The sequence below is a fragment of the Rhagoletis zephyria genome, unplaced genomic scaffold (genome assembly GCF_001687245.7).
Source record: "Rhagoletis zephyria isolate East Lansing unplaced genomic scaffold, Rhagoletis_zephyria_1.1 Rzeph_scaffold_02829, whole genome shotgun sequence".
NCBI lineage: Eukaryota > Metazoa > Arthropoda > Insecta > Diptera > Tephritidae > Rhagoletis > Rhagoletis zephyria.
The window spans coordinates 22,875-46,627 of record NW_016159913.1 but is presented as its reverse complement, the minus strand read 5'-3'; the positions used below and the strand labels follow the sequence as shown (position 1 = coordinate 46,627).

Here is a 23,753-nt window from a genome sequence, read left to right as displayed (position 1 = left end):
TCACACTAATCCCCCAACCAACCTTGCATAGGAATACGAAATAAAACATAATTCATGCCATTGTTTATTACTGACTTAAACTTTTAATAATATATTTCCTTTTTATTAGTATATTTTTTATTATCAAATTTTTGCTTTAATTTTTTTATATATGGTTTTCTTTTTTGCTTTTCAGAAAATTTACTTTACTTGCAGTGATTTTTATTGATCTTTTTTCATCTCGAATTTATGCTACATACATTTAAATTCAAATACATATTTGTGTGAGTGTATCTTGTATTTGTATTAATCGCGCCGTAAAAGTGCAAACCCCGACAGTGGGCTACATACACCATTGATTGCTACCCATTTTATTTGTTAATGTATATTTTATATGTATGTATGCATGTATGTATATAGTGAGAGTGAGCACATTTACATAAAATATATATATTTTTTAATGTAGTACAATATAGATTTCTGTCCTATTTCCATACCACTGTCGTTAAATATAGGGTGGTATTATCACTTGCGAAGCGAATGATTTTGGCGAAGCGAATGATTTTGGCGAAGCGAATTAAAAGGCAGAGAAGGTATTAAAAGTGTTCCGAGATGCAAAGAACTTGCACAAGCTGGTAAAAGCGAACACTCTTAATGCATATTTAAGGTGCGTCCTTCAATCCATTCGCTTCGCCAAACCGTTCGCTTCGCCAAATTCATTCGCTTCACAAGTGATAATACCGCCCATAATCTATATTTGTTTAGAGTGTGTTTGTGAATTGATGGTGGTCATGTAATGAATGGATGGATGTGGCTACACCCCGTGGGCGCGCGAGTTTAAACGCACTATAAGCTACATTTTAAATATACATACATCAACTCTGGAGAATCATTTATTAGCGCGCCATTTTTTATCCACAATTTTCCCGATAATCGACAAATACCCTCCAAGATTGTAGGTGTATTGGCATATAACAGGAATTAACCGGATTTCGTAGTAGCGAGTTTTAACACATAACAAGAGTTCATTTGTTTTAATCACTTACAACAATGCTAGCCATGCCTGCGATCCATGAANTCTGTGAGCGCGCGAGTTTAAACGCACTATAAGCTACATTTTAAATATACATACATCAACTCTGGAGAATCATTTATTAGCGCGCCATTCTTATCCACAATTTTCCCGATAATCGACAAATACCCTCCAAGATTGTAGGTGTATTAGCATATAACAGGAATTAACCGGATTTGGTAGTAGCGAGTTTTAACAAATCACAAGAGTTAATTTGTTTTAATCACTTACAACAATGCTAGCCATGCCTGCGATCCATGAAAAAAAAACTTTAAATTTTTCATTTTAATCTACCTGCATTTTCTTTACATTTGCATTTTTATCAACCATATTTTGTGGGATATCAGGGGTGTTNATGAAACTCTTTTTACATTTGCATTTTTATCAACCATATTTTGTGGGATATCAGGGGTGTTTACGTCAACTATTCGACGTGCTATTGCAAAGGAAAACTTTCAAATAACAACTTCCAATACATCTGAAATTGCAAACCGTATGCTACATCACCTAACTGCATCTATTTATATGCGCATGCGCATAGTTACGTCATTTTCAATTTTAATAGATGTGTTTGTGTGCTATGGTTAACAAACGTGTAGCTTTACAGCTTTTCAATTTAATTGTAAATGTTTTAAAATATTTTAACTCTTAAAAATAAAACAATAATGGTAGTTGTAGAGTTGAAAAATTTAAGTTGTATTGATTTCTGGTATAAAATTCTTAGAATTTTACATTCCTTCCATCTCTATGGTCTCTTGCGCTGCTGCTGCTATCCGCTATGCTTTAAGCTGTATTCCTAAAACTCAGTTCCGCCTTAATTTACCACAGTTGATAATGTCGCCGTCAGCCATATATATTCGATGCCGTTTTGCTTTTCGCATATGTATGGGTGTGTGTGTGCGCTTTAAAAAGGTTGTTCCCTTTCATTAATTTTTTACTCTGAATGAATTAATTCAGTATTATAGGCCAGTCAACTTACAAGTATGTGTACGAGTACTTAGTAATCATGGTCGGTATCGACATTTTAACTGTTGTATTAACCTGATGTTCTTTAATAGTTTTATAAATTTATACTCCTCTTAATTGGCTCACTCTCATCCTCTGCATAATTTTAAAATTACTTTTTTATTTAATCTATAAATTTAATGGTTTTTTTTTCTTTTTGTATGTTTTTTTTTGCTTTTAATTAAGGATTCAGCACAAAAGACGTATTTATATTTCTAATTTTGTTTCCTTTTTGTTTTAATGTTTGTAAATGCTTTCTTAATCGTATGCTTCGTGTCGAAAAGCATACCACCACCATTTTCGCAATACAAATCGATCTGCCTTTACTTTCGCTCTTCCTATTCGTGTAATTACATCCATTAACTTCACTATGATAAGCAATTCTTTCTTTCTTTAGAGCAGTACATTCTTATATTCATTTAAAGTTGTTTTCCTTCTTAAAAATCAATTTCATTTCATTTTTATAACATACAAATTCTTTCATTTCTTTTAATATTTTCTTTTTTTATTACTTTTGTTGCCTTTCGTTCGATTGGACTTAGTTGTTTCATATTTAATGAAACTAACTATACTATCATCATTGAATGTTTCTCCGTTGTATTATTAATGGTTTGCTTTTTCTTCTGTATGTACTTAATCATCATTACAAATATTAATCGTGTATTGCTGGCGCCCTTTTTTCGCTCAAATTGGTCCGAAAAATTTAATGTTGATGCTCAGCAATAAACATCTTAGCATGCATCCCGAGTTCTTGGAAGAAATATTTTGTAAAGTAAATTTTGATTTCGTTTGTCTGTTCTCATTGGGAGCGTAGGACGTCAGCAAAAAATTTAAAAATATTTCTTCCTTATTTTATTTTACTTTGCCATTGATGATGCTTATAAACCTTTTTAATGATGTTTTCATTTGTGTACTGTGTTTGATATATTTGATATTTGTTGATTTCTTGTGGCTTCTGGTGCTATTATTGTATTTATTAATGCCTTCTTGTTAGTTTCTCAGAATTGTAATCATTATTGGCCTGCAAAAAAAAAGAAAGTTATGTACATTTTAGTTACATTTCTTTAATGAGATATAAAACTGGTAGCCTGCGATCAAATAAAGCTAAACGAGAAAATGGCGTTTCCACGACAGTCGGGTCTACGTAACCGGAACGACCCAGATTTATATCTGGCCAAGGACTGTCAGTCCAGTAACACTCCGCAAAAACTGTTTAGAGAACTTGTATGATGTTATAACAAAAACAACATTAAATGGCCGCATTATAATGGTTTTTTTGCATAGGTTCCTTTTACCACACTGACGACTCGACACTGTCGTTTATTTTATTTTAATTATTAAATTAAATGGCACAACTTACCAACTCCACCAGTTGCTGTTGGCTGAGGTGTGTTGCTATTTTCCACAGTTGTCGATTTCGTGGCATTTGGCGTTGAAACAGTCGCTGAAAATGATGGCTGTGGTTGTGGCACCGAGTTTTTCAGTGCTGAAGCTGTGTTGGCACCATTGTTAATGTTATTAGATGCACCGGGATTACCGGTATTAGTATTAGAAGTATTAGAAGTGCCGCCATTCGCATTGCTAGATGCGGCATTTGCATTTCTGACACGGTTACGATAAAGGTTGCCACCACGATAATTCCGATTATAACCGCCACCATAAGAGCCCATATTACGATTGTAATAGTTGCCACGTCCACGATAGCTAAATGATACACAAAGAAGAAAAGGTAAGGTTAAGGAAGTTTATTTAAAGTTTATAATAAGCTTCTTTTTTTTAAACTCCAGTTTCTTACCCGCCGCGTCTTGTCGATGAGACCCCAAATGTTTCACTATTCAATTTGCGTTCATGACGCCAGTCATTCTTCTTGTTCTTGCTACGATCCTGTGCTGCCTCGCATGAAATATTATCAAAGAAGGACTTTGTCTTATCGTATCCAACAGTGATTTCTTCCTCTTCCGGTTCATGCTCTCCGGCACCAGTCTCGTTGCCGGAATCGTCCTTTTTATCTGTTTCGCCATTCATCTGTGAAACAGAACTCGTGATTTTATTTAAAAATTTTAACACGGAACAGACAAACAAAATCAACATTACTATCATAAAAAATATGGACATAAGAAGCAATGGCATAAATCAATGATTTGTATATCAAGATCACACAGATCTATTAGCATGAATTGAAAACACTCAGGGGCATACATACTTATATACATACGTATATCAATGAGAAAAAAAAACTATATTATTAATAATTCAAAATAAACTAATTTGTAAAAATAAAAATAAGCGAAATAAGCAAAATAAAAGGAATGAATACCTGCTCGGTTTTGGGTTCTTCGCCCACCTTGAGTTTGGACAGTTGGGAACGTAGCTCTTCGAATTTAACATTGGCCTGTTCAAAGTCGAAATCTTGTAAGAATTTAATTGTGTTCTTCGGATTCCGTGGTTTATTTTGATTACCACCGGGACCGCCCATTGGTCGATAGCCCTGAAAGCAAACGAACGAAATGTTTAAAAATAGCTTTCTAAAATGTTATAAAGTAACAAGCATTAAGCTCTTAAGCTACTGTTTTCTGAAGTTACAAAACAGGCGAGGTATCAACTATGAATAAATTTTATACTCACTTGATTTTGCATGCGACCACGTCCGCCACCCCGATTGCGGACCATCATGTTGTTACCATTGTTAGGGTTGCCGCGGTGCATGGTCCAAGCATGGTTTTGACCGCCGCCACCGCCACCGCCACCACCCCCGCGTTGATGGTTATTACGTTGGTTGCCATAATTGTTGCCACCACTCATTTCATGATGCCGATAGCTATAGCCACCAGAATCGTGTCGAACACGGTACTTTTCATGGAAGTCACTGTTATTGTTGCGTTGATTATTGTTGCCACCGCGCTGTTGGTGATTTTGTCGCTTGTTGTCTGCATCGTGTGAGCTGCCACCATGTCCACTATTCTTATTCTGAGGAGCCGGTTTTTTCTTGGGATTAGCAAGCATATTGGGTACAGACGAATCACTTTTCAGCGAAACATGGCTCATTGGCGTCGTTGAGCGTGATGCGCCGGCAATCGTGTCTAAAAAAAAGTTATTTATTTATTTTACATTTTACTATAAATCAAAATAAATATTATACAATTCCTGTGCTGTGAGATATATAAAAATAAAAGTATAAAAAATCATCATTAAAAAGATGTATCTAAGTTAAAAACAATGTGCAAAGAATATCTCGATTGAAGCATACCACAGTGCAGGAAAGCAGCATGTTTGGGACTATATTCAACATCGCGTTTGATGAACTACAAGCTATTTTCAAATATGTAACTAAACGAGCTGTGTCGTACTAATAATGACTAGTGAAATCACAAGTTTAGAGACTTGTTCACTACTACTCTTCTTTCAAGTTTCTTTCATCATCTGAATTTTCAGAGTATAGCATAAGAAAAAGGAATATTTCAGGTACTTATGTATGTATGTATTTCAAATAATAGTGAGTCTTAAACTCCCTGAAAGTTGAATATGTATAAAGACTTGTATCAATACAAAGCTTTTTATTCAACAAACAGACGTCGTATTTGGAGCTTGCCAAATGATTCCAAAGACCGCATACTTTAAATCAAGGAGACTTTGTTATGACAGTTTGAAAACAAATGGAAAATAAAAGTTTTTTCTAGACCTCCAGTTTTTGCTAATATGAAAAATTACATTCTTCAGTAAAATCTTCGACACGTAAATTCCAAACTATATAGCGATATTTGATATTTCAATTTCAAAATATACAATGCTATGTGATGAGTGGAATTAATAGCACAAAATTGTGGAAAATTAAAATAAAAAGGATCAAACTAAACCAAAAACAACCGAAAAAAATCCCACAAATCACATGTTCTCCAAAACAGGAGCGGCGTTACCATCACACCTTGATCTTTGGGTTCGTTAAGTGCCGTTTGAGGTAATATTTTCTTCGCTTTGTTAGCTGCACCTAAAATTGTACTGTTGCTTCCAGCAGAAGTACCTCCACCACTACCAAGTAAACCGCCAATCAGGCCGATACCGCCGCTAGCCATGCGACTACCACCGATGATGCCGCTATTACCATTACTACCAATCATACTAGCAACACTACCAATCGCTCCTAGATTTAAAGTATTCGACGTTGGCGTTATATTTAAGTGGACTGAAGTATTAGAATCATTATGCTGCTGCTGTTGCAACTGGGTTTGATTCGACGGTATAGTGGATGCAATTGTTTTATTATGCACTGATTGTTGCTGCTGTTGTGGTGGTTCCTGCATTTGATCTTGTTGCTGAAGATGGGTCAGATTGCTGTTGTTGCTGTTGCTGGGAAGTAACTCACTTGGTTGTTTCTGTTGCTGCTGGGATTTCGATTGTTGCTGTTGTTGCTGCTGTGGTGGCTGGGGCGGTTGCTGCGGTGGTTGTTGTTGCTGCTGGTTACCTCCACCCAACATGTATGGCCCAGGTGCGCCAGTGCCAGGAGCTAGCGAAGGTGCTCCACCGCCAGCTCCACCAATGCCCAGTGCGCCAATACCGAAAGGATTACCATAACCTCCAACTGCACTCATCGGTGGTGCATGCGGTGGGTTTATATTGGGCATGGGAAAATGTGGCATCATATGCTGACCATTTTGTAGCTGTACTTGCATTATAGCCGGGTCATTGGGATGGGGAAGGCTGTTGTTAACGACTCTAATGTCTTTGATATCAGAACCGCGGAAAAGAATGTAGTCATAGATTTGGCTTTGTGGTGCAATCTGAAACTGAGTCTCCCGGTCTTCGGTTCCAAAAGAGCGAACTGCAATAAAAGAAGAAAGTATTTTTTTATGAGCATAAAGAAGATGAAAATTATTTAATATATAGATTTTATAGATTTCTTGTACTACAAATCGAAATTCCTTGTTGGAAATTTTTCAGATTAGGAAAAAAAATCTGTTTTATAGGCGGAACAGATTAAACAGTGCTCTTTGAAAGTGCAGTCAGTCAATAAATCTTTATTGCCTGATCAGTTGATTATACTTTACTGGCCAAATGAGAAAATATAGACTAGTTTGGTAGATTATGCGGTGCAAAAATAAGCATTGCTGACTATTCGTTCTATACACATAATAAACCGTATAAACTTTACGCATGGTTTTGTTACGACGATTTTGTTATTTGTTACATAATACAAATTGCGATACTACTAGCCATGGCTACTAGACCCCAGTCACCATACATAATAGGGTCATAAACCTTATGGAAGGTGGCGACCGGGAACTACTTTCCGTAAAAACCTGCAATTCGTGAAGCATCTGGAACACAACTTTTATAAATTAACTGAAAATTGTATGGAAACTCGTTTACACATTTCTGATAAATTTCTGCAGCGATTTAACTGAGGAAACATGATAAACTGAAGCCAACGCCACTCTGTCACTGCTCTAGCTGTGTTTTCGTGGGAAATAATCGGGATTCGCATAAAAATTTTGCACGCAAATACAACAACACTCTTATACACTCTTATGAATTCATACACAAGACTTTTCTTTTTAACTTACTTCAAATAAACGCCTTTATGTTAAATATTTATTTTAATGGCATTATCTCATTTCTTAATCCTACTGCTAGTATATAAAATTAGTGATACTGAGCTCGGTAACCAAAGAAAACGCGGTTTTGTTGCAAGTGTAAACGAAGAGGGTATGGGGCTTTCATGTAGCAGAATGCTTAAATTTATAAGATATCTGCTTGATAGTTATCGGTTTAGATGAATACCACTAATAATAAATATTGAGACAGTAAAACAAATAAAACATTAAAAAATATATACGAAATTACCATCTTCGATTATTATACACATGTTTGTATAAACAAGGCGGCAATTATCAACGTGTTTCAACCCCCAAAATTGGTCAAAATATTGGAAAGGGGGTACCATTAGACGCGTCTGGACCCCCGTCTGGACCCCAATAACAAGAATCCGAAAGCAAAATTAACTTTTTTTTACCCGATCAAAAGTTATTAACAAAAAATTGTTGGGGGTTGAAAGCCCAACTAGAATAATTAACACAATGGCTTCTCAAATATTCAAAACCATTATAAATTTTTGGCATAGATTTAGACAGCCGCAATTTTTAATAAAAATGTATTATGTTTTGAACGGCGCTTTTCAATTTTAGACAGCACCTCTTTAACGGCAGCCTCTATTCCGTTAACCCTGCTTCATATAACGGCTCTGCCACGCGACCACCGCGAATAGTTTTCCTTGTATATAGTTCCAAAAACAAAGATAAAACAAACATAACAATCGTTTATAAAATGTATGTACATAGGTATGTACATACATATCCATGTATAAAAAGTGCGATATAAGGGTGAAACGTTGCCAACATGACATGACAATTCCGAACCAAATAGCGAAGCAAAGCAGAAACATCAGCAAAAAATAAATGAACATTTAATAATGCGAAAATACCAACAAAGTGCAATAGTCAAAGATAACTTTAAAGAAATTAAAGAACGATGAGAAATGAAACAGCAGAAATGAAGGAAACCATTTTCTTTTTTTTACACAGCACCGTTTTTTTTTGTACTCCGTTTTCTATTTGCTTTTACACAACAGCGCTGCTGATTGTGCTACCATTGCCTTTAACTGCGACGTCGACTGAGACGCCAACGACGACATCATTAAACCAAAGAAAAATGTTCCCCCTCAAATTTGCCAATGGTGTGATTAAATGGCTACCCAGATAACGGTATATACAACTGAAGTGTAGGTGTAACTTACCGTTCGACAATGCTATTGTGCACTCCTGCGGATCTACGGTGTATAAGCGACCCTCGTACCGTATATCAGCCTTCGAGATCAGGCTGATCTTGGAGCCCAATTCGGGCATTCCGCCACTCATTTTTGCGCAATTTATGCACCAAAAAGTAATCCAAAGTGCAAGAAAATATTAGCAGAGTAATGAAGATGTACCAACGTTTGCTACTTTTGTCGCTTTTATGCCGTTTTCTGCTTCCGAATGCGTTTTCTCTTGCCAGGTGCACTGCGACAAATAGCGCGACGTATTAAAATTGGGTTCTTTCAATGGCGGCGCTACTGCAGCCAGCGCGGTGGTGCTTCGCTAGCTGCGTTCCAAAGTATTCGTAAACGACTATAAATCTCACTTAAAATTTCACGAACTTATTAAAGGAATATATTTATTGGTCAAGCACCAGTAATATAAAAAAGTTTATAAATCCACTTATTTATTCGTTGCCAATATAAAACCGAATTACACCAATTCAGAGCAATTTTCTGAAAATTTTCACCTATCTCGGTCGTCTGCTTCGGCTGAAGTGGAAAGAAATGTGTTTCGTTTGTCAGTCGTTGAGTGGAAGCTAATATAGGGTTGCATTGATTAGTAGCCGAAATGCGGCCCACATCAATTAATGGCCGGACATTTTTTTTTACAAAAGCGCAATTTTTCATAAATTCCATTTTTGGTTTTTATTTGCAGAAGTTTTAAATACTCGCTCAGTTTCTGAAAAACAGTTTTCCTGTACGCAACCTTATTTCGCCTAATATTGATGCTCCTACACCGTACAGCGCATGATAAAAACATAGAGTAAAACCATTGAGAAGCAGTCTGACGTCTGCCAGCAATATAATTTAATAATTCAAAACTCAATCACACACACGCATTCTCATTTTTAATCTCAAACAACAATTGTGAGCAATTTAATTTTTTTATTTTTTATTTTATATGATTTTAAAATGCTCGTAAACGTCAGAAAAAAATCATAGCGACGAATTGAGAATGAATTTACCTTGTTTTTATCGTGATTCAGCGTAGGTAATGTCCAGACCTATCTTCTATCTTTAAGTACGTATAAATGCAACCATTAACAAAGAAGCAAATGAAAAAGGAACAAAAGGTTTTAGGTCTGTTCGACGAGTGTAGTGTAGAACAGTACAGTGCAGATAGAGATGCAAATTTTGAGCAGTAACATCGATGTTTCGATGCATCGGAATAAAAAACATCGAGGCTTATACCATTTTCCCACGCCTTCCTCAATTACTTTGTTCGCTCCCCCATTTACGATCGCGAACTACCCCATTTCCACACACACATTCTTAATTCGATTTGACAGTTCTGTCTGTGTTTTGTTTTTGTTTTTCTTCGTTGCAAAACTGGTGCAAAATGTATGTTCTTCCTTAAAATTTATAAGTATTAAATTAGGGACATACCCATTGGTAAACTTTACTTTTCGTACTCAGAAAATATACAAGTTTGGATTTGTGATCTAGTTTCGATAAATTAGAGACAGCACCGATTTTTTCGTAATTCGCATGCTAATTGGATGTGAATTACCAACAAATACGTAATTCGCTCTCGTAATTTTGTATGGCGAATTACGTGGTTTGAATGGTAATTTGAGTGCGAATTACGGATGAGGGAGCGAACTACGTAATTGGGGGCGCGTGGGAAAGCCGTATAAAATACATCGTCAGAGAAACATTGATATATTGATGGTTTCCGATGTTTCGCAATTTGTTAAGTTCTAGTTAAATTTAGAGCAATATTGCATACTTTAATAATTATGAATGTATTTTTCGGTATTTTATTCTTCTTTATATACCCTTTCTATAATTAGAATCAAAATGCATACCATCGTAAGGTCGCTAGGCCTGATCTTGTTGAAATTCTAAGGGGTGGTCGGTTTTGTTTTACCGGTTATTAGAAGGAATTCAACAATTTTATTGGGCCTGGGGCCGTTTTTAATGAAAAATGTTGTAGAAAAGAAACCATAAATTACAAAGGTAAAAGTTATAGCTTCCATTTCGGAGATCACCAAATCTGCTCATCATTTCTTCAACCGCGGTCACTGAGAAGATGTGTTGATCTCCGAAATAGCAGCTATAACTGCTACCTTTGTAAATTATTGTTGATTTTCAATAACAGTTTTAATAAGAAACGGCCTCAAGCTCAATAAAATTGTTGAATATAATTGTTATAAGGCCATAAATAATAATTTCTTTGTTTACATTTTTTGACATTACAGTCAGGTATAAACAAATTTATGCCCATTATTATATGTCAAAAGAGACATAAAAGTCTTTGAAATGTGATTAATGGTTTACGAGACATTTAAGTTTAAAAAATCAATTTTTCGACTTTTTGGCCTTGAATAAAACTTACATTTTTTGTTTCCACCAAGAAAAAAAATTGTTGTAATCTCTATAAATTCCTCTATAGAGCCCACTATTTTTTTTTTTTTTTTGAGAAATGTAGGTATAATGCAATTTTTGCTATCATATATACAAAATAAAAAAATCATAAAGATCGGTCGAGCCGTTTAGGAGGAGTTCGACCACAAACTACATGAGATTTTTTTATATTAGAAGATTGTATTTCTTTATTTGGATATATGTAAGAATGTACTTGTATATACACTAAAAAATCCATTTTTATTTATGTATTTACGTACATATGTAGTATTTTCAAATATAAAAACTCAAAACGTTAAAATATTTATAAACTAGTGGTATTTTAGCAGTAAAATGTTTCGTGTCTGTGTAGTGTATATATTTTAATGACAATTAATACATACGAGTATTAAAATAGAACAAATCTAATCGGTGCTATCAGGATTAGTTGTGGCAAAGGAGCCGGCGGTGATAGATGTTGCCATCGATGAAATCGTCTCCACCGATTCATTTAGTTTTCGCTTGAATGCCTGCAATGCATCCAGGTGGTATATCTGTTGTAAACCGGTATTTCGTTGTATGGCAAGCATGTAAACATTTAATTTTCCGCTATCTGCCAGCAGTGTGGGCATATAGAACGTGAAATAAATGCGCTTTAAGCCTGGGCAACTGTCGTCGACATCTGCATCCAAATCCTTATTGCCACCAGCGCTAACCAACTGATTTGTATAGGAGCGGTACACCCGCAACACTTGTACCGATTGGAAATGTGCAATATAGAGGAATGGTTCGCGGTATATGAAACCAGTAGGAGTATATTCCCAATTCAAATCATACGGTCGGGAACGACAACCGTATTCGTCTACAAAGATACCACACTCCATAAAGCAGAGCAAAAACTCTTGACGTGATACACGAATGGCTACAACTGGCTGACAGTTTCGTATGTGAGACATCGATTGATCTGCCATGTCAACAAATTCTTCTGCTGCATACGTTTCCAAATCGATTTCGAAAAATTTATCCGAACTAACGATGGCGGTGTGACGCGTAAAAATAATGGACGAAATGGGTGTAGCGGTATCTAGTGCACGCACAGGTGTAAATTTTTGCTGCTTTAAATCGTAACGCATAATTACAATACGTGATGATGTTGCAGCTATGGCCACCGAGTCCAATGCATTCTCCGCTTCTGATGATATCTTTACCAACTGCCATTTTTCGTTAGTGGCGCGGTTACAAAATGGCAAATCTAGCACAGACGCTTCCAGAGTGCTCTTCACGTACGACGTTGAGGATTGACTTCGTGACATCAGCTGACGGAAATCGCATTGAAACAACGACTCGCCTCGTGCGCCAACCAACACAGCTTTGGCAAGAGGCAACGAAACAGCTATGCTGCTAACCGAATCGATACCCGCAATGTGCATTAGTCGCTGTGGCTTTTGAATATGCAGTGCGAAGAGACCTGTATTGCAACCCAAGAGCACAATCTTCTGATCTTCGATTTCATAGGCACAATTGACATCCAATGGCTCTGAATTTGGACCATTATGTTGCTGTTCTACACTGAATATCAAAGTACCGGCGTATTCGCTATTCGATGCGTCGGAAGAAGAGTCAGCTTTATTTTCAATGTCATCTAATTTACCCTCGTAAGAGTATTTCGAATGCGAATCTAAATCACTTTGATCAGCGCAGTGCTTCGTTGCAATTGCGTTTTGTACAGGAGCATTGCTAGATTCATCTCCGCACGGTGTTTGCACATCGCTACGACATTTGCGATGTGCTGCGACTTTGCACTCTTTGCATTTCCAGTACGGTGAGCCGGCTACTAATGGCTTCTGGCACGCAATGCAAATACTTGCGCAACTGTTGGTCTCTTGCAGGGCTAACTCGAAACGGTGATGCGTTTGACTTTCTTTCTTGAAATTATTGTATGCATTAGAGGGAATTACGTTACCACCCTTCTGACTTTGTTTACATGGCGATTTTGACAATGTGCTGGCGGGTTTTGTACCGCCATCATGTTGTATATTATCTTCATTTTTTGGAAGGCTTTTAAGAGGTGATCTCATACCGCCGGTTGAACTAGTTATGGTTTGGCTGACATCTAAGAATATATAGAAACATGATATTACAAATTTAATAGTAAAATATAAGCTTTACCATTCATTTTGTCAATTTGCTCCTGCAGTGTTTTGCAACGCTGCTTTTCACGGCGTAGCTCCTCCTGCAATGTGCGGTATAATATCGATGCTTCAACTGCGGCTGGTGATATATTCTCTTTTCTGCCAGTATTACTATGTGCGCCACTTCCAAAGATTTTTTCTGCTAATGTTAGCTTCTTCTTTTGAGATAAATCTTCAACCTTCAATTGCAAATAATCAATTAACTTCTTGTGTTGCGCTAATGTTGCTTCGGATTTAATGTCGCGCTGCACATAGAAAGACTCCTTCTCTGCCATTATTTCCTGAAGCTCTTCAATTTCTGTGTGTAATTCATTTGCATTTGCAAGCGAGTGTCTAAGCTCCTGCTGCAAGCGTTCATAATCTTCTTTGGCATGGAAAAGTTCAGAAAGTATGCGCGCATTTTCTTCTTTTAACAGCGTCAATTCCCGTTCGAGATTCTCATTGATTGCTTGCAAACTGGAAGCCTCATTGGTGAGGACTTCAACGCGCTCTTGCGATTGGAACAAATTGTTAGTTTGCTCCATCAATTGTTGCTGCTGAGCTACTAACTTTTTCTGTCTCTCAGCCAAATTTTCATCAGTTTCCTTGATTTTAGCACTGAGCGCATTTACACGCGACTCAGAAGCCCTCTTTTTTGCCTGTTCTTCTGATAATTCCTTGCGAAGTTGTTCTATGGTGTCTTCCTTTGAACGCAGTGTCACATTTAAATTATCAAGCTTCTCTTGATATGTCGTATTACGTTTTTGTTCGCTTTCTAACATACTTTCCACTTCAGTGAGTTGGTTATCTGTAATTGTGCAGGCATACTTGAGACGCTCATAATTGTCTTGTAAGTTTTTCAACTCGATTTTAACTTGGGTTGATACATCACATGCTGCATTGCTCCTGTCACGCTCTTCATTGAGTTCGCGTTGTAAGCGTTTATTTTCCAGCGATAGTGCATCATTCTTCTGCTGAATTGACTGATGTTTTTGGCGTAGTTCTGTTAGGCGTTCCTCTAACTTTTGCACATTGGAAATATGTTCAATAATCTGTGAAGACATTTAATCGCGATGTTTATATATATTTTACTGTATTAAATATATGTATGCATGAACATATATAGTATATATTTTCTACGTTAAAAATTGATATATTCGTATGATTGGAAAATAACTGGCCGCTTACTGTTTTTTTTTTTTTTAAAATTGCAAGGTCTTCATCAATGAGTTTAGCTTAAAAATCTCCAATCTAATCTGAAATTAAAGTCCCTAATGTGCTTACCTCCGATTTACACTGCATGCGTTCTTGTTCCGCTTTCTCCCACATGCGGTGCTCTTTCATCACATCGCGCTTCAATGAATTTATCTCATCGCGTAACTCGCGTATACGTTCATCACGCTGTTTTGTCTCACCCTGTGCCTCTTTGTATTGACGCAGTGCGTCATCTTTTTCCGCTTGCACTTTTTTCATTTTCTCCTCAGTCAATTCCATTCGTCTTTGCGTCATTTTCCTATCAGTAAGCGCTTCTTCTAATTTTTTCTCAACTTTCCATAACGAAAGATTAGCGGTGCGTGCCGCTTGTCGCTCGACAATCATTTGTTCGCGTACAGCCGCCAGACGATCTTCTAGTTTCTCGTTCTGTTTTTCCAGCATGTCACCGACGCTGCTTGGTATATGGCGAGGCGCTGCATGTGGACCACCATTGTTTCCATTTGCACCACCTTTGAGCGGTGAATGTGACAGTGCTTGTTCATTGAATTTCTCCAACATTTCTTCCAACTTTTCAACTATCGCTTGTAGCTTGTCGGCCCGCACCTTTTGCGTATTTTCATTTTCTTTTGCTGCTTCTAAATCGGCGCGCAACTGCTCTTCGATAACATGTAGTTCTGTTAATGAGCCTGGCGCGGTTTCGTAGGGCGTAGATTGTTGAGTTGCTAGTTCTGACTGAGCCAAGTTTTTACTACACTCCAGTACCTGCAACATTGCGGAATGAGAAGAGGCGTTAATAAATTTTAAGGAATTCTTATGTACGCAATGTAGCGAAAAATATTGCAATGATGATAAGGCATAACCTGCTTTGAAAATTTTCCATTTTAACAATATGAACTTTAAAACCCAATCTAAGAGTTTGGGAGTTTAAAAAATTTCTTAAAACAAATGTTTCTTTTAACCAGAAATACACGCTAGCGAATTATGGACAAGGCAAGTGTGAACAAGCCATAAGTATTTGGCGCTAAGTATAAAAAATGCAGGGACCTATAGTTTTCGGCGTTTCTGAGCTGCAAAGTTTTTATGAAAAGCTTTTTTATGACAGAAAATTATGCGGGGGTTAGCCTTTGCCGGCAATCGCTTTAGAAAAAACTTTTTGTCCTCGGGCAAGGAAACGAACCTGGGCCCTGCCATATGTTATGTAGTACGCACTTGTTATCGAAACCAATCCTTGAGTATAAAGAAGTACTAGCGTTAAAAATATTATTAGTGGCCATTACGCCAAACCATTACATAATAATATATACTTTAATTTAATTGATCGGCTTCGAGACGTTCATTTAAAGATTTTTTTTTTTGAAATTGAAGGGACTGCTTTCAACTATCCCCTACTGCGTTATAAATTTCTTAAATTAAAGGCGCTACTTACACTCAACTCCCGGTCAAGACGATTAATCTCAATCTGTTGTTCGTGTATGGTCTTTTGTGCGGATCCCAACTCTCGTTCAAGTTGAGAATTCTGCGTATGTAATCTGTTGTTCGCTTCTAGCTCACGGTTCAACCGTTTCAATATTTCATCGTTGTTTTTTTCTGTAGCCAACTTCGCCTCTTGGGTCGACTTCGAAGAACTTATCGAATCATCTAGCTCATTACGTACTTCACGCAATTCCATTGTAAGGCGCGAGCGAGAATCTTTCTCATGTCTCAACTTCGAACGCATCTCTGCTAATTTTTGTTCGTATGTTTCACTTAATTGCATTTTATTTTGCTCGAATCCTTTTTTATCGGCAATGGCTTGATCTTTGATTTGTCGTAACATTTCCTTGTAGTTTTCCATTTTTTCTTGTAGATGCTTACATTCTTCTGTCTTAGCAGTCAATTCAGCCTCGCGCGCATCCAGCTTGCGCACAATGTTTGACAATTCGTGTTTTTTCTCTGCAATCAATTTCTCATAACGCTGGTCGGATGCAATCTTAGCTTCTTCATACTTTTGGCGGTTTACACGTAAAAGCTCGGTTATAGTTGCTTCCTTTTTCTCCCACATTTCTTCTTCTACTTTAACGGAACTCTGTAGAGTTTTTATTTGAGTTTTGCAAGCTGCCAATTCCATTGTTTTCTCCTTGATTATATTCTTCATTTTGTTTATTTCTTCTTTTGCATCTTGCAATATTTTAGATTGTGTATCCGACTTCTTAGCTGTTTGCTCGGCGCGCAATAGCTGTTGCTTGAGTTTATTGATTTCTTCAAGACGCTCCTTGAGATTTGCTTGCAAATCTTTTATTTTTGTGTTCAAACGACTGAAACGGGTGTCATCGGCAACACCTTCTGCATCGGCACTTTGCTTTGCCATATGCACGAAACTATAACCTATGAAGGGAAGATCCTTGCCGCTAAATTCATTTGAATGCATATTCGTGGTGAGTGACTTTTTTACGAATGTGTTAGTGCGTCTCTTATTGCGGATTACATCTTCAAAATTTGAAGTGTCATCGTCACTATTAACAGTTGGAATTATGGGTGGCATTTGTGAACGCACTGTTTCCCATTTGATGCAGTCGAAAAAAGGATGTTGACATATTTTTTCAAACGACAGACGGTTGGTTGGGTTAGTGACCAGGGAACCAATAAGATTTTTGTAGTTTTCAGATACTTTCAGATCTTCCGGAAAAGTTACAATCTCCTTTAAGTGACTATCTTCACAATGACTTAAAATCTTTGAATAAGTCTCATGAACGTTATCCTCATGAAAAGGTGTTACCTCACAAACGAGTTCATAGCCAATGATTCCCATCGACCAAAAGTCACAGCTGACCTTAAGGAATTAAGAAATGTATAACACACATATGTATTTAGCATTTCAACTAAAATTTTCATAAATACTTCATATAAAAATGTCTTTGTATACATAGTATGAATATCATGCATATATGTATGTACATATGCAAATTAATTTGTATTTTTAACTTACATCATGCATTGACTTCGTTAATTTATATGTAGAAATTGTTTGCAATAATTCGGGAGCTATGTAGTCAGGCGTTCCAACCGGTGATAAACTAAAGACATGGCCATCCCGATCCAATGCCGCTGCATTGCCAAAATCTGCCAGTTTTATGTGACCAAAGCGATCAATCAATATATTTTCTGGTTTGATATCACGATGCACATAACCCATTTCATGTAGGGAATGAATAGCCATTGTTAATTCAGCTAAATAAAATCGTGCAAGTTCCTCTTCAAAGGGCCCATTTCTAGACATAAGACTTAGTAGATCCCCGCCAGGAAGAAATTCCATTATCAAATACAAATTGTCGTTGTCCTTAACAAAAATATATGTGGATAAATATGTATGTATGTGATGTAGTAGGAAAACTAAATATTTTTTGAAAGCTGTCTTTGACACTAACCTGAAACGCGTATTGGAGATTTGTTATCCACTCGGAACAACGACGAGCCATTATGTCGCGCTCTTCTTTCACTTGTGATGTAGTTATTACGGATTTTTTAATTTTCTTCATGGCATAGACATCATTTGTTTGCCTTTCAATGACTAAATGAACATTTCCAAAGTACCCTTTACCTATCAGCGTCTTAACTGAAAAATCATCCACATTCGCACGCAGCTGCTGTGTCTCCTCTACTACTGGGCGATCTACAGATGTACATATGTAGATATGTGTACACATGGTGGATTTACAATTTTAAAACTTTTTGTGCCCAATTTTACTCACATTTATTAACGAATTCGGCAATATTACGATCACGTTTTTTCAGCGAATCCTTATTGCATTCATTGTATAATAAAATGAATGCATCAAGAAGTCCTTCTCGAGTCACAGCCTCCATAACAGCAGGACTGACCGTAGCGGCGCCATATGCACTTCGACGTCCGGCCGCTGCTATCGACTTCCTCTGAATGGCGCCATTACCTGCTGCAGCCGTAGTACCAGTTTTGTTAAGGATTAAGTTGTTCAATCGAGTTGTACGCACACTAATCGGTTCACGCTGTGGAGCCATTTTAAAAAATTACACAGTTTATTTTTCAACAATCACTTAGACAAACAAAAGAAAATAACTTTGAACAGGTTTATACAAGATTTTTTAACATTTTCATCATTAATAAATGTAGCAGCTGCACCGAAACACAAACAGGCAAACAACAAAAAGAACGCGAACGTTGGAAGTTTTGAAATCAAAGAAATGCAGCGAAAATAGATATGGAAAAGTCGACTCTGACTTTAGTCAAAAATCGACTTTTCGCTGAAAAAACTCGACTTTTTGAATCGACTTCAAGCATCTTCGGGTTGACTAGAATCGACTCTCGCTCGACGATTTTTCGCCTTTTTTCTACTAAGCATCTATTTGCGGCCGCTGTGGTTGGCAGTGCGCGCTACCACTTCGCTGCTCCTGGGTTCAAGCCCTGGTCAAAGCAACATCGTAAACAAAATATAGAAAAAAGGTTTTTCCTTATCAGCGGTCGCCCCTCGTCCCACCTAACTGTATGAGAACTTCAAGGAGAACACTAATATATGTGTAAGCGCCAATCTACTACCTTTGTTTTTATCTATTTGATGGTAACGTTATTAGATAATTTTTAAGTTTGACCATCCTATTCCAGTAGTGTTATTATTTCATTTATTATTATTATCGTGCATTATAGCAAAACCGCCACTTCCATTATGAAATATTCAAAATATGGCAATATAATATTTAAATAAACTGCATTCAGCAAGAAGCGCTCAATACTACAGATAACTTTATAATGGCTCCAAGTTTGATATTCGCTGACTGCTCAAAAATTTACAAATCACTCGATGAATATATGTGGCTTTCTTAATAATGTCATATTTATATTTAATTTTAAATTTCAATGCCAAATCGTGTGCAATTAATTGATAAAATATAATTTTTTAGATTATTAAAACATATTTTTATGTTTATTACTTACTAAAGTAAGTATTAATTTTTCAAAGTCAATTTATGTCATAAAGTCGACAACAAGTGGTGATTAATCGACTTTAAGAATCGAAAACCGGAAAGTCGATTCCGAGGTCAAGAATCGATTCTGCGGGCGTCCCTTCAATCCCTTAAGGCCCGTCCACATACAACTTTGGCGTTGCGTTGGCGCTGGCGTCGCTTTGACAGCGGCGCGCGTAACGCCCGTGCTTGCTACAATGAGCGCTTAGCACAGAATACTTTGGTCACTAAATTAACATACTAGCGGCTGATAAATCAAAATTTTTACATCAATAATTGCATTAAAAACTATATTTCTTGCCCGCATTTGATTAAAAATTAAAATTAAATCACATAATTTTGATTATTTAGAACAGATGACGAACGACGCGCGCGAAAAGTTGAGAGTTGGCCATCTTTCTGCGTTGTGTTGGCGTTGGCGTTGCCCAACTTTGGTTATATGGAGACTTTCATATAAATACATGTATTCATAGTCAGCTGTCGAAGCGACGCCAACGCCAACGCAACGCCAAAGTTGTATGTAAACGGGCCTTAAAGCTCGTCGGCGATTTCAAGCATCCGTTGTTGGTTACCCCAGCAACGAGTACATGTGTGAGTGTCGGGTTGAATGTCGGGTGCTTGAAGCTTGCCCGGCGACACTCAAGCATAAAGCGTCAACACCATTTGCAATACAATTTCGTAGTGGGCGGACGTAAACATGTCTTCATCGGATGACGATTTTTTGCTACTTGCCACTAAAATCTTTATCTTCCCCGAACTTGCTCATTTTACATATCACAACAAACTAACACACTAATGCTTGTCAACGCTTTGCGCCACTATCAAACAGACCGCTTGTCAAGCGGCGCGTTGCTGGAAAATCAAAAATTTTTGAAATCGAACGGCCAGCACGATTTGCTGGGTGAACCGAACAACCAGCACGCCAATTTTTCAGGGTGGCAGTATGCTATTTTGCGAAAAAGTATTAGTATTAAATATTAGAATAGTAAAAAATATTATTATTATTATAAAGTAGATATTAAAAAAATATTATAAAAATTAAATATTACAGAAAAAAAAATATTAAGTTGTTCCATTTTTAATTTTCCGACTTCAATTTTGATGCATTTTTAGTTGCATTTTTACTTCAGTGCTGCCATTGTGAGCGAAATTGTATGAAATGGAAAACGGCATTTCTTAAAAAGCAACCCTGTGCTCGCCAATCAGCAAACAGAGCGTAACCACTTCTCACCAATCACCGAAATTTTTCTCTTTTCATTGCCAATCAAAATTGGTGGCATAACCACGGCCTAAGCGAAAATTATTTTGATAGTGCTGCCATACAACAACATATGATGCTTATCGATATATTTCAGCGATCAATAGCTGATTGGCCCAAAACACATGCAAGTAAGGGCCAGAACAAACGGGCGCGGTATAATATAATATCTCATACCATGTTCTGACCGACAACGAAAACACTTTGAAAACGAGTTTTGGAATTGTGGGCTGAAGGCTGTTCACACCGGCTGTTAGTGTTTTCGTTGACATTTCTTGCATCCTCTGATTGCAGTTTTGCTACACAAAAACGAAACCAAAATACTTTTCCCACATTTTCTTGTCCTTAGCAATCTCTTACTTTCATTCTTATTTTAGTTTGGCCAGCCAATTAAAAATAAATACGAAATAGCGTATTAAAAATGAGAAAATACGACTTCCACTTCGATAAATAATCGAAAAAAACGAGTGAAGACACCGATTGGAATGAGTGGAACGTGAGTTTTCAAGTAGTTTTCAGCGAAAACTGGTTTTCGTTTGACGGATTTTACATGGACGAAAACACATGCTTTAGGTCGAAAACCAGTTTTAGCAACGAAAACATGTTTTCGATGCCGGTCAGAACATGGTATAAAGTAGGTTTAATCAGCAGCATGTGTGATTTATTTAGCTCTTAAGTTTGACAAACCGCTTGAGACGTCCGGCATGCCGTTTTAATCCTCAGTAAAATGGAAAATAACACAATTAGGTGAGTTGATAGGCGGGTTTAATATTCCATTCAATTGGGAGTAGGATTTTCAACATAGATTTTTTCGTTATCGATATTGTTCAGCCCGATATATCGCCATATCGATTTTACATGCAATGAAATAAATCGATTCATGATATCGATACTTTTTTAAATATCGAACATTCCTGCAAGCTCTTGGCTCAATCCTTATCCATTCGTCCTGGAATGTACCCGCCAGAAGTCCGATTGCTTTATAAAAAAGAGAACTATTTTGAAATATGAGTGTTTTTACTCTCTAGAAAATAATTTAAGCAACCTCAAACCTTTTTGATGCGATATTCTTAGTTTAGTTTGTACTTTTCGTAAATCGAAATATCTAAGCCCACTGACGATTTCCAACAATTACTACTTCTAACAAAAAATAAAAAAAATCAATATATAAAAATTAGCCAGTGTCTTGCTGTTTTAGACTGCGTTTCACCAGATTAATTTAAGTGGAATGTAATTTTAATTTAATTTTGTATTTAATTCTCAATTAATTTTTTTTCAGTTTCAGAATTTAGTATGTTCCAATAGCAGTCCGGTTTACAGGATTTAGTCAGAACTTACAGGAAGTCGTTCCTATTGACATAAAACCTGTAAGTGGGAACACATTTGAGAGAGTAACTGAGCAACTGTTCCTAGTCAGAAGTTACAGGATTTAGTCCGGAGTTTNTTTTAATAATTATTTAGTGATATTTCAGCTAAATCAGTGTTGTACAAATGACATGTAAACAAACCGACTGACGTTTTTACAGGAAATAGTGCTTTTTGCGTTCCTATGCACTTCTGCATCTGTTCTCCTTTTACTCTCATTTGAGAGAGTAAAATTGTAGTTTGACAGTTCCACAGGTTTTAGTCCGAAGTTCAAAGGAACAGACTAATTAATTTGTATTTACAGGGTAAGTTGCCTTTCCATATGTAAAAAGTGACATCTACAGATACAAATACATATCGTCTAAAACAACTTTTACGAAACTTTCACCCCTATTGCGAGTGTCGACTGGCAGTAGATAAACGACTATTAAGCGATTATCGATTATCGATGGTATTGTGAGTGTCGCTTAGTCGCTCAATTAGCGACTGTGAATACATTTTAATCGCTCATCCTTCTATTGCTGTTTTTTAGTCGTTGGAGTTTGCGTTTATAAAATTTACATAAGAAAGTGGTACTATAATGGATAAAAAGTAAGTCAATTGAATTGGAAGTTGTAAAAAATTGTGAAATATACATATGTATGTACATATGTGTCTGAATTACAGATCAAAAATTGTAAGCAACAAAAGGCAACTTGCGCGGTTGGTCGAGCTGATGCAGGAGAGTGAGGACATAGGCAAAGGAATTTCCGTAAAGAGCAGGAGAGGAAGCTCCGCTTCTTTTGTGAAAGATATACAATATTTCTTGTGCATATAATTCCGGCTACGCCATCCACAGTGTTTTTGCGCAGAACCAACATCAAAGTTTACAAAAAACTGCATAATTTATTAATTAACTAGTGCTCGGAAACTTGAAATCTTTGTTAAATTAAAGTTTAATTCTTTCACTACACTTGTATGTTAAAGTTTTAAAACTCGGGTCACGCGTTTGGACACAAATACTCAACATCATTGTACAGATAACTAAACGGTACCGTATTTCTTAAACTTCCATAAAATGTATTAATGAGGAAAACAGCTTTTCCTGCAAATCCTGTAAAACCTAAAAACCTTGAAGCATCGGGAACGCAGCTTCTATTCATAAAATTCACATATGTACATACACTTCATCTTCCAACTCCAAGGGATCCGACGAATCTCGCAATTCCCTCCTTGCTTTAGCCAACTCTACTAATCTATTAGCTTCCACATCATCTTCCTCATCACTAAACCATATTTCAACTGTGTCCATTTTTCTAATTTTATAATAAAAGCAATTATTTTAAAAATGATGTAAATGAAACATTAAAGAAACAAATGTAAACAAACAAGCAGCTGTTTACAATTCCGTCAACCATTCACAATAGTACACATTTTTATCGATCAAGTTACACAATAGCAAAATAAAAGATGATCGACTCGATCGACAAATTTCTATTCTACTGCCAGTCGACACTCGCAATAGGGGCCTTTATGTTAAAA

The 23,753-nt window shown here is 36.7% G+C and overlaps 2 protein-coding genes across 4 annotated transcripts; both read right to left on the bottom strand.

The window, feature by feature from the left end:
- Positions 1-1,988: 1,988 nt before the first annotated feature.
- Positions 1,989-9,403, bottom strand: LOC108367839 (protein LSM14 homolog B-like). 3 transcript variants are annotated; one of them, XM_017622535.1, is made up of 7 exons: positions 8,844-9,403; positions 5,979-6,872; positions 4,682-5,136; positions 4,374-4,544; positions 3,852-4,081; positions 3,417-3,760; positions 1,989-3,077 (listed from the first exon to the last, which is right to left on the bottom strand). In XM_017622535.1, the coding sequence occupies exons 1-7, from the start codon at positions 8,962-8,964 to the stop codon at positions 3,070-3,072; spliced, it is 2,223 nt and encodes a 740-aa protein (XP_017478024.1). In that variant the 5' UTR covers positions 8,965-9,403; the 3' UTR covers positions 1,989-3,069. The 3 variants fall into 3 exon arrangements, with proteins under 3 accessions (XP_017478024.1, XP_017478025.1, XP_017478026.1); XM_017622536.1 differs by having other exon boundaries at positions 4,401-4,544; XM_017622537.1 differs by having other exon boundaries at positions 6,417-6,872; positions 8,844-8,964.
- A 2,027-nt stretch (positions 9,404-11,430) lies between these two features.
- sti (citron rho-interacting kinase sticky) lies at positions 11,431-18,935 on the bottom strand. The gene is made up of 7 exons (XM_017622534.1): positions 18,364-18,935; positions 18,040-18,284; positions 17,601-17,951; positions 16,062-17,444; positions 14,705-15,397; positions 13,419-14,472; positions 11,431-13,362 (listed from the first exon to the last, which is right to left on the bottom strand). The coding sequence occupies exons 1-7, from the start codon at positions 18,647-18,649 to the stop codon at positions 11,675-11,677; spliced, it is 5,700 nt and encodes a 1,899-aa protein (XP_017478023.1). The 5' UTR covers positions 18,650-18,935; the 3' UTR covers positions 11,431-11,674.
- Between the last annotated feature and the right edge of the window lie 4,818 nt (positions 18,936-23,753).